A 12480-nucleotide genomic window follows, 5' to 3' on the forward strand; every position below is an offset into this window, starting at 1 on the left:
TTGAATAGTATTCAAATGAACCCGAATATTTTCGACAGATTTGGCGTCGTTGGAAGGGGCCGTTCATACTTTCATTTGTGTGCCTTGGAGTTGACTCATATCAAAACACACCAGCCAAGGCTGTGTCAGCAAAAGCAGTTCGTAAACGCTCTCTTATTCGAAATTTCATGCTGGTGACGTCATATTTTGAAAAAATTCGGGTTCGTGTCAATATCAATATACTGTTCAATTGTATGTTGAAGTTCTGCACCTCCAAGAATCTCTATACATTGTATAATATCCACGCACGTGAAAAATTTGTTGATATATTCGACATCACTTAGAACAATACTGATATCTTAACTGCAGGAATAGATCGATTTTGTTTGTTTCATTGTTAGTTCCGAACTCGCGTATGAGGAAAATCTTACCAGTGTCCTCAGTCTTGCATCATTAGATAGAATAACATCGCTGTCGCATTATATATGCTCAATTGTTCATGTTCGTAATAAAAAAAATCGCATACCAATGCACTGAAATTAAATGATTGGCAAACCTTTTTCTTCCGAATCTGAAAACAAGAGTCATTCATAACACTGGACTACAAATTTCAAAAAAATTTCTTCGACAAAAATGTCAACGATTGATTTGGGCTAATGTTAGGTTGCGGAATTTGAAGCTGTGCTCAAAATTTCTCTATCGCATCAGATTCGTTGAATATGAATTTTTCTCATTTTCATAAATTTATCAAATTTCGGCTTTCGTTGGTGACATTACGGTTCGCGTGAAACAGCAACATATTGGACATTGGTATTGAAATCATCTACAATGATGAAACCTGGGAAGTTCCAGAACCGAATAAGTGAGTTTTCGGTGAACTTCAATCCAGTAGTTATCTATCTTTCTTCAATCAGGACCTCTTTTCGACCCATAAAATTATATGTGGACGCGACCATTTTCAGCCGGTAGCAGTTATCATCTTTATATACCACTTTTCGTTTAAAGATTGCGATTAGTAGCTCCATACTCAATTTAGTTCCTTACGTTATCTTTATAATTCTGTCCTGTAGACTTAATCGGTCAGTGTATTTTGTGACAGCACACAGCTCTTTCATGAAATGTAATAGTTTGCAAACAATAAACAAATTGTTCGTATATTACAGTGATTCACAACCTGTGGTACGCGAAGGTTTTCCAGGCGGTACGCGAGACTCCGTTACATTATGCTATTTTGTGACCTCCTATATCTGCTATGTCACAAGATATGGAAATCGCCAAAACTAAAAGGCACGCACGATTTCAAATTGGTATTGCTTCACTGGAAAATACTTTTTACGTGCGGGATGGCATTTGTCGCATTTAGCCGCCTATAGACTGGACAATCAAACATATGTGTACATTGTATATACATCGAAGTTTTCGGTCACCACAAGGGCATTCCTTCTCGACCAAGGTGTTCTCGCTGCTGATCGTTCTAGCATACTTCTCGGTGTGGCGTGCTACATGACATATAACTTTATATGCCTTGGTGCATCGTGGCGCAGTAATGGCCGACGCCGAAGTTTCCATTTCAATAAATTCCAAGTATGTTCGTGGGGGTAGGGTACCCAATAATCAAATATTCGGCAATATTAACTCACGACAGCGCGAAAAATTTTGGAAAAATTGCCATAAATTTCCAACAAAATTCTCTATAATTTATGTTAATTCCCGAAATAACTTTGGGCCCCTTTGAGCTCGCCTCCCCCCAATTGGGGGTTTGGGTGCGGCAGTTACGGTCCTGTTCCCCACTACCCCACACTTTGGTCATCACAGAGCAGCTACTTGCTGGTTTGACTACACAAAACACACAACTACACCAGTACGCAAGACAATCGCGTATAACTGCAACATAAAATGTATTGTGAACCGATACCAGTAACGCTGAAAATTTCGCGAAAGCGTTATTTCACGTCAAACTAGTCGTGCTGGATGCGTTTGTGACGCCATCATTGGCTGTCCAGAGGTAAAAATGAGGTTTTGTGAACAACAAGAAATATAATTATCGATAGGTACATTCCAGAGCAGGAAACTGGTAACGATAATTACGCATGTGTGCCCGTGAATATGTAGACCAGGGGTGGGCAAACTGCGGCCCGCAACAACAACGTGATAGAAATATTGATAAAAATGTGCAGTAAAAAATCATATTACTAGAGCGACTTGATTGAACTTTTTTAATTATATTTTATCATGAAATTGATTAAGTTGTAATCTTAATGCTGTATTTTCTTATTCTATTGTTAGGGCAATAGCCAACCTAGGGGTTTACGCATTTTGAAACGCTTCGGTTGCTAAATATCCAGGACAATCAAAACAGAAAAGAGTGAGTTAGGATCACAATTGTGATTTTAGAGTACAACTTTCAGTGCTGTACTTGGAAAAACGATCCGTGCGTTGCAAATCATTCATAACTGCGGTCAAGCGGTTAGGATGCTGCGATCGGGTGCGGGACTATGAGAGAGCGGACTTGCGGGTAAGACTGGGCACAATGATTCGAGTACTCGAATCAAGATCTAGTATTAATTTCAATGATTCGAGTCGACTAGTAAAAGACGATTTTAACGAGTACTGAAATTTAACGAGAATTATAGTTTCGATACTATTTATCACTGAGGAAGCCTTGAAAACTTGACTGGCCGTATCGCAGCATACGAGACATAGTACAAAGCTACGAACGTTATTGGAAATAACACATTTCCGAAGTCATAATCATCCCATAACATTGTCATGAAGTGCAATGAAATCAGTATGGTTGAAAAAATACCGAATTATCTTCAATATAATGGATAGCATGCATTATGTTCTTTATGGTGGCATAAAAAGTGCGTATTTGAACTTTGAGATAGTACAGACTGTTGTGATACTCGAATACTCGACTCCACTCGAACCGTAATACGTGATTCAGAATCGAATCACTCAAGTACTCGATTTTGCCCAGCTTTACTTGCGAGACCCCTACTGTGCCAGGACACATCAAGACATTATATTTTGGGCAGCATATCGATAGGTGGAGCACGGTTCCAAATATTGCCGGTGAATAAACCAAAGTGACCGTCGCTGGTTGACTAATACATTTGATATTGATGTGTCCGGTCGTCGCAATGCTTGGTACCGAATAGTCTGAGTAGAAAGTCGGTACAAATGCGACCCGTGGTCAAATAATACTCTCTAATTTGAAATCGCATCAGGTAAACATGTTCCATAGAGCTGCATTGCGTGCGACTGCTGTCTGCGCGTTCCCTATTTCGTATACATGCCCGTAAAATGTAGCATAGTTATATTTAAAAATGCATGCGATTTGATGTGTGAGGCTTGGGTCGCGAAATGCCACTAAAACTCGGATTTGGGTCGCAGTCAAAATGGTTTAAAAACCATTGCTCTACATAATCGAATAAAAGCTTGCGTTTTAGCTTAAATACGATTCTACTATAGTGCGGCCCGCGAATCAATTCAGATGTTGAATGCGGCCCGCGAGCTGAAAAGTTTGCCCACCCCTGATGTGGAGTGTCCTGTATATAATATTAAACAAATGCTTCTATTCCCCGCCAGAAACCATTGAATTCCCCACCGTTTGGGAACCACTGAACTAGAAGGCGGAACTGTATTAAAAACGTGATAACCTTTGCACACCAGCAGTAAATCGCACAAGCAACAAGTTTCGAGAATCGAGTTATTGAATAAAGTGAAAGTGTTTTTCCTGTGCCAAGTTGACGAAAGCGTATATTGTAATATCATCATCAATTTGCATTCGTTAGTCACAAACTCTCACTACGCTAAATATTTTTTTTTACTCACACACGATAGCATACTTGTCATCAATCGTTTACATCGAGCCCGGGGTTCAAGAAACTGATTTACTTACTACGACACAAATTCTGATTTTTGTTTTACAATTAGGTAATAATTATTTTTAGTAACACTATATCAATGTCAGTGCAATGAGTTGTGCGAATTGATTTACATGTGGTCTTCGATGTGGTTTTAATCGAAGCATACAGCATGGTCTAACTGTATACTCATCTCTCTTGAACAGATACTCGGTGATCGAAATACATGCATTCACATTTGAACAACGATCTTGTTTCGTCACGCGAAAGATATTTACTAGGGTTGTCCATAATTTGGAAAATCTCAAAATTTATGCGTATCCATGTCTCATTCTATAGAGTATAGTTGAAAAACGTCAACGAACCTGCAATAAGCTCACGGGAAAGTCGTTAACATTTGTCTAAATGAGTTTGAAAGTAGCGGCCGTAGAGTGGGCGTGTTAGCGACCATAGAACGGCATGCAGACTAGTAATCACGAAATCACGGCGTTTGATTGGCTAATCTGCTACGCTTCAATGATCACGACATTGGCGGCTTGTTGATCAGCTGGTGAAGGAATCCGCTAACGGCAGTGATTCTGTAAGCGCATTATAGGTTGGGCCGCCAATCATTATTTAGGATTAATTCAGAACATGTTGAGTAACTAAACACATGATGAACAAAGAACAGCTGCTTCACAATATCTTTAAATACATGACCAATATCTTTAAATACATTACATGATGGCTTATTGTGAAGGTAACCATTGTAGCCTGTATGCCTTGATTTCATTGATGGAAAGCACAAAAACAAGCGGAAAAATATTGCAAAGGCGCATATTCAAGTGGCAAACGAATTTCTAGTTTCAGAGGGGATGTATCATCATTGAATACAAATATAGAGCTTGACATTAACACTACTTTGTCTGATCTTATTAGGCTGTTGTTGTGGTATATAATTGAAGTCTTGAATGCTGTAAGGGCTGGATGAATCTGTCATTTATGCTTGCCACTTGTCAGATTATTGCAGCATAATGAATCATACCCGCAAGTGCTGTCAAAGTCTTTAATGATGCCGCGAAAAGAGGTCTAAAGATAAGCACAGACCATGTTGGTAGGACCAGCAAAAAGACAGTTTGCTTGCATTGCTTAGCATGTCCTTAATGAATCTTAGATCATTACCGGCTGCATGACGACTAACGCTTGAATCAAACCGGACATGGCCATAAAAATGATGTATTGAAGCGGTGTGGTAGTTACACTCTTCTTCAGAAATCCAATGTAAGCTACCTGGTTGGCCCACATATCTTCTGAGCATACAGGATTGTGTCCAGAATCCATATCACATGGTATGCTGCACCAGTTTGGCGATGTCTAATATACCTTACCTGCACCCAGAAAAACAGGACCACTTGGTGTAATCTCAAGCATATCAGATATGTAGGCTATTTCTGGTATCAGAAAAAGAAGTTCACAATCATTCGCTGTTTCACCTCTGTCATGCCTGCAATAGGTTATTGTTGCACTAAAGCTATCGGTACCTAGTTTTAACATTAAAACATTCAATGACCAGATGTCTCATTTTATTATTAAATCACCAACGTACAATGCGCTTACAGAGTCATTGCCGTTAGCGAACTTCTTGAACTAGTATAAGCACATAATTAGCAAGCCGCTGTGGTCGTGACCATTCAAGCATAGCTGATTAACCAATCAAGAGACATGATTTCGTGATTACTAGTCTTCTTGCCGTTCTATGGTCGCTAACACGCCCACTCTACGGCAGCTACTTTCAAACGCATTTAGACAAATGTTAACGACTTTCCTATGAGCTTATTGCAGGTTCATTGATGTTTTGTTATCAATAATCTACAGAATGAGAAATGGATACGCATATTTTTTGAGATTTTCCTTTTTCTTGATTGATTAATCAGTGATGCCTGAGTGATCACGACCGCAGCGGCTTGCTGATTACGTGCTTCTACTCATTAAAGAAGTTTGCTAGCGGCGATGATTCTGTAAGGGCATTGTAGGTTGGTGATTCAACAATAATATGTGACACCTTGTCATTGAATATTTTAGTTTTAAAAGTCGGTTACGATAGGTTTATAGCAGCAAGCCTACTGCAGACATGGCAGAGGTGTAATAGCGAATGATTGTGAACTTGTAGACCTAAGCATAAATCCGAGAAATATCTAGTCTGATATGCTTGCGATTGCGCCAAGTCCTCCTGCTTTTTTGGGTGCAGGTAAAGTATTCCATCGCCAAACTGGTGCAGCACAGCATGTGAGATGGATGCTGCGGGGCACAATCCTGTATGCTTAGAAGATGACATGTGGACCGACCAGGAAGCTTACATTGGAACTCTGAAGAAGTGTAACTACCACATCGATTAAATGCATTTATGTATCCATGTCTGGTTTGATTCAAGCATTAGTCGGGATGCAGCCAGTAATGATCTATGATTCATTTGGGACAGGCTAAGCTCTGCAAGCAAACTGTAGTTTTGGTGGCCCTACCAGCATAGTCTGTGCATACCTTTAGATCTCTTTCTGTGGTATGACTGAGGACTTTGACAGCACTTACGGGTAGATTCATTATGCTGCAAGAATCGGACAGGTGCCACTGTGGCAGTGAGGCTGTGTCGTGCTGGAGCAGTGTAGCTGAACGACTTGCTGGTAGCTGGCTGTCTTACGCGTTGAATCCTTAACTCACACGAGTTCACTCGGTCAGATGTATTGCAGAGAATTTTACGTCAGGCGCTGAGGTGAATCTCAGATCTCAAAGGCATTAACAGAGAAACGTGGGTTTATATACCCGAAAATGCGTAACAACGAATGTGATTGTAATGCGTTAGCCAATGAGAACGGGTTGGTAAAGTTCTAGTGACAGGAAAAAGGCAGTACTCTAGCTAAGACTATGTTTGGCGTAACAATGCTTACGAAGCTTGCGCAACACTAGCAGAGATAGTAGAGTTCTACAAGTTGTCATGATATACTAAAATCCTAATACGAGCAAGGTATATTTCCTTCATAACGGATACCTGGCGTTAGCTAGGGACATTGGATTAAAAGGACCAGCGGTCCGCTACACCACGCATAAACGGACGATTCAGCCCATCCTTAGAGCATTCAAGACTTAAATTATATCCCACGACCAGAGCCTAATAAGATCAGACAAAAGTATTATCACTGTTAAGATTTATATTTGTATCAATGATGGTAGATCCCTTCTGAAACTAGAAACTCGTACGCCACTTGAATAAGTGCCATTGCAATGTGTCTTTGTGTGTTTTAGTGCTTTCCCTCAATGATAGCAAGGTACACAGACTACAACGGCTACCTTCACAACAAACCAGTCATGTTTCAAACGTTTTTGTGCATCATCTGTCTTTTGTTCGTCATGTAATATGTTTCTAAACATATCCTGAATCAATCTCAAATCATCATCTGCGGACCATCCTACAATGCGCTAACAGATTCACCGCCGTTAGCAGACTCCTCGAACAGCTGATCAGCAAGCCGCCACCGTCGTAATCATTCAAGCATAGGCGCTTACCCAATCAGGCGCCGTTATTTCATGATCACTAGTCTTTTCGCCGTTCTATGGTCGCTGGTACGCCCTCTCTGTTGCGGCCACTTTCAAACGCATTTAGACAAATCTTAACGACTTTCCTGTGAGCTTATTGCAGGCTCATCGACGTTTTTTTATCAATAATCTATACTATAGATTATATACTAGGGTTGTCCATAATTTGGAAAATCTCACAAATCCTGCGTATCCATGTCTCATTCTATAGATTCTAAGATACAGGAAATCTGTGACCAAGTAACGGTTCAACGAGGTACTCCAGACTTGAACCAGAAAAATGACCTTTTTTTTAGTCAACCGACCACGAAGTCGGGAGAAATTTACCATTTTTTCAGTAATTTACTCTAGTATTTAAAGGCTGAAAATTTTGAAAAAGTGTCCTTATCTCAGATTCCCAAAATATGGTAACCCTATTCTAGAAGCGCTGGGGAATAAATTGTGACTTTCGCTTCGCAGCAGCGCGTGGGAATTCAAAAATCCAAGGATATCATTTAACCGAATGGCAACGGCTGCAATTTTCGAAAAATTTTACTTCAATTTTCAAAATCGAAAAACTGTGCCTTAATGGGATTGGAGCCCGGTAAACAAGGTAGCGTTCGATTCAGAATTTCAACGCGGATCCGATTGCGCCACTCAAATCATTTCGAGCTCTGTGTCTGGCCACTTATATCAAGAGCAAGCCGTGAAAACGTTGGTTGGAAACAGAAATGCTAAATTGCGGACCTTATGAACCTTAGTATAGGTATTCGACGACCATACAGTCTGGTGTATTGTATATGCTCAGAATTCATCGTTCTAGAGAGCCCTGAGTCGACGGTCTACGTCTAGCAGGCGCTAATTTCTAATCAAAACAATGCCGACCGTTTTAGTCAGCTCGCGGCAGACCGCAGAGAGAGTGAGTCATGGCGCGTCATTCGCGCGCGTATGGTAACTTCGAAGGCTTATAACTCTAACTGTTGTGACCCTATATTAGTCATTTTAGTGTTCGTAGACGGCTATTTACAGTCCTTACCATAATGATTTACTGCAAATGCTTATCATTACTGCAACGTAAGATATATATCGATGTACGACAGCTCTTTGTATACCCAGACGCACGCTTTTGCGTAGGTATAATCGCTGAGTAATATTGTATGTATTCCGAATTATACTTTACCATTAGCCGTTATTTAGAATCATATAGACAACAACAATTCACAGACACAATCTATGAAGGTGTATGCCTATTAGAACACGATATATTTCACGTTATGTGACGGGTATTCAGCCATGTGCTTGAGGCTGGTACGGTAGTCTGACTGAATTCGCTTCCCGGTTTTCAAATGAAACCTTGAGCGGTATAGAACTAACTAGTATCGTTGCTTTAGCACAATATAAACAGAAACTGACAATCGCTATTCATAGCAACAAACTACAGCTGGTTATGACGAATAAAACCAACTAAACGACAGTGTATATGGCGGGTATGAGGAACGCGCGTGTCTGCGAAATGATGCTTCGGCGTATATTTTTGTCACGCGGCCTATCACATAGCTTTTGATCAGCTTAGATGTAACTAATATCAGATATGAAGATATGTGTGGACTTGTATGGACACTAGCTATTGACATAATGAAACAACTATGCCCGAAGGCGGCTAGAACGAAACATACAGAACGTTATCTGATTGTGGTCAATGACGCGTAAATTGCCGACACAGTGCATTTTGCAACATAATTATCCACGGTGTTTGATATACGATTTTGACGTCTTCGATATAATAAATATCAAATAACAAGGTATCAATGAACTTGTACGAACAATATCTATTCACAGAAATGAACAACAACGACCTAGCACGATTAATATGTAATATATCGTGGTTTTAATTACGGCACCCTTCTCTCGTACCGGCATGTCGAAAAATAGACACGCCGGTGCGAAACGGTTAAATGGTGTATGCCGGTAAACCTATAGTTTAAGCTTCAAGTTTAAATCTGTCCAAAGCTTGAAACATGCACAGTCTAACTTCTTCAACAACACTGAGGCCAGCATCTTCTGATTGTTCTCCACGCATTCTCCTTTTTCTGCGAACTCTCTGAACAATCGGCCTTATCGGCTATTTCGGAGTGGTTCCATCGCCATGTCAACATATTATTTCGTGTTTACGGAATCAGCGCGACACTAGCTTTCGATTGAGACCTGTTTGATTAAATTTTATCTCACGGGACGCCAGCTATAGGACTACCAATTACGCTTCTTTTAGCCGGCTGTGTATACACTGAGCCGAGCGAGTGTGGTATTGATCCGCAAATGGTGGGTATTGATCCGTCTATATCTTCTTCATATTTTCGAGGTGACCGAAGTCGGGAGTATATTTATTCATATCGCATAATTTTCTTTCATGATTTTTTGCGGAATAAAATATTACAAACAAAAAAAAGTGACGCGTCCGGCTTCTTGATCGGTAGGTCGTGGCTTCGATCCCCTGCCGGTCAGATCAAAGACTCGGAAACAGCAATCACGGAGGAGAAAAAGAAAGTGGGGTTGCAGACTAGATGACCTTACTATAGAGTTCATATCGCATCTCCGTCGGCAAAACATCTCGATGGTGCAGGCGAAAAAGAATACCATATCTGTCTCTTTCTCTCTCACTGTACGGCCTCATTTTGCCACCCCCTTGGAACCTGCCGCCCCTGGCGCAGAGCCAGAACCGCCAAGTGGCTGTTACGCCCCTGCACCCCTGATCTATAGAGTTCGTCAGATATCCAAAAAATGAAAAATTTACGGGGACGGGTCAGGGCGGGCAACTTAGTATCATGACGAGATCAGACTCCCATCCCCTTATTGAGCCTGGTAGAACACAGTAACCTCTCTCGTGGCATATCCATCCATCTGCAGACACGCTGGAACTTGGTTTCTCAGTACTGTTGTGGCTGACGTGCGATCATCCTTATCGGGTAAAATCCAATGTGGCCAATGAACTCGGTGTTTCATAAAAATCAGTACATATACCATACTTGTGAATTACAAAATCCGTTTACAATATTAATGTTGTATTTCTATATATTCAATGGACCAATCTGCCGCTTGAATTTTGCAATTGAGATATAAAATGTAGTGTATCAGCTGGAAGGTGGACGCAGACCGGCAGTGGAGAAGCACTGATGTTTAGAATGTACAATTGTACATTATACATAACAAACGGTGTACCAAATTAAAATTCTCACATATATATATATATTCACTCATCATGAACCGCACATAAATGCAGATGCAATGAGCCTGGATCGAGCTTACAAAAGAGTTTCACTCTTCGCAGCAATCTCTTCCTTTAGCTCGTTTGCATCTTTGAACTTTCGACGTAGATTCCACCCGTGTACCCTGATAAATGCATGAGCTTTACCGACCAAGTACCAGATCATTTGGCCTATATATTCAATAACGTACCTCCGGTTGCTTAAAGCCATTTCCAACGAGTCTGGCATAGGAACGCCACTGGTCTCGGGAACGAAGGCAAGATATAATATCGCAGACACGATCGCAAATATACCCATAGTCACATAGGGAACTGCATCATACTTTCCGTCGCCTGTCAACGTTCGGATAATGTTAGCGATGGGTATAAACCTGTAATCTACGGATACGAGTAATTTCTTCGATACTATTTTCAAATTTCAAGCAGAATTATTCACTGTTTATGGGCCATCGAGAAAAGTCAAATAGCTGGGTATAGTTCGGAAAAATTGTAGTCCATGTAGTCTCATAAACGATACTTGTCGTTCAACATTTCAAATCATAAATACTGTTATGACTTCATAATGAGCGATACCTAAATACTCGAATGAACTCGGAACCAAGTACTCTATTTCGAATGAAATCAATCGGGGACTCGATTCAACGGTCGGTATTTACCTTCTGGTTAAAGTTACTGCGTGACATAGTTTAGCTTTAATTATATGGGTCAAAATTAAAGGAATCTTTCACATGATATCACAAACTCCGGCCCCAGAGGTTGATGCAGGACTAAGAGGTTATAATTTGTGAATGAAATGTTGCAATTATGACAGGATACGATCAAGACCGTAACTGCTACCCCCCAAACCCCCAAATTGTGAGCCGAGTATTTTTTGCAATTTCATGCAATTTAATGGGGTAGGGTAGGATATATTGGTTGTTGGGTACGCTATACCCCCAAGAAAAAATACGCATGATTTATAGAAATATGTATTTCGGCGGCGGCCGTTACCGCGCCACGATGCACCGAGGTCAATGAAGTTTTTTGCCATGTAACATGCTGCGACTCGGAGAAATGGGCCAGAACGATCGTCAGCTAGAAAACCTTGGCCGAAAACGACTGCCCTTATGCTAGGGTTACCATACGTCCTCTTTTAGGAGCATTTGTCCTCTTTTTTGACTTTTTTGAAAGTGTCCTCGGAGGACGCCCACAGAAGTGACGCTCCGGCGGGTATATTGGAGTGAAAAACGGTGATTTTAGCTCTGGGCGGAAAGATGACCTTTTTTTTTAGTCAATCGATCACAAAGTGTGAAAAATTCACCGGTTTTTGAGAATCTTCTCCGGTTTTGCAAGTCTCAAATTTCTGAAAAAGTGTCCTCTTTTTAGATTTCCAAATTATGGTAGGCCTACTATATGCTGACTTCGATATATATACGATATATATGTGTAATTGTCCATAGACGCCTAAATGACTAGCGCTGAATGTTCCTGTCCTGGAAATCTGAACTCCACAGGACAAATGCCATCCCGCGGAGAAAAATTATTTGCCAGTACAGAAATACCAATTTGAAATCGTGTGCGTCTTTTAGTTTAGTATACGTTTGGGGGACTTCAATATCTTTCGACATAGCAGACAGGAGGTCACGAAATAACATCATGTAATGAAGTCATTATAACAACGAGTCCGCCCGAATGTACAATTACTATTTACGGGCGCTACATTTTGCAAGACACTTCACCCAGATCTACCGGTAAACCTGATGACGTTCGCAGAGAGAGGATAAGATATTTGATAGCAAGATATATGCAATTACCCATCATATTAACAGATTTAATCGTGAATTA

General features: G+C 40.7%; 1 protein-coding gene across 2 annotated transcripts in view; it reads right to left on the reverse strand.

Moving 5' to 3' along the window:
* Nucleotides 1–12480, reverse strand: part of LOC145439839 (organic cation transporter protein-like) — a 54436-nt gene that overhangs the window by 11841 nt on the left and 30115 nt on the right. The window contains exons 10-11 of one of the 2 annotated variants that reach the window (XM_080317477.1): nucleotides 10848–10989; nucleotides 10437–10781 (exon numbers count right to left, since the gene is read on the reverse strand). The exons of the other annotated variant lie outside the window; for it this stretch is intronic. Coding sequence (XP_080173603.1) covers nucleotides 10694–10781; nucleotides 10848–10989 — 230 coding nt within the window. The 3' untranslated portion in view covers nucleotides 10437–10693. Of the gene's footprint in view, nucleotides 1–10436; nucleotides 10782–10847; nucleotides 10990–12480 lie in introns of those variants that run through there. 2 annotated transcript variants of the gene reach the window in all.

This window comes from Botryllus schlosseri, chromosome 5 (assembly GCF_051294905.1).
Source record: "Botryllus schlosseri isolate E-star chromosome 5, Bs_hap1, whole genome shotgun sequence".
NCBI classification, from domain to species: Eukaryota; Metazoa; Chordata; class Ascidiacea; order Stolidobranchia; family Styelidae; genus Botryllus; species Botryllus schlosseri.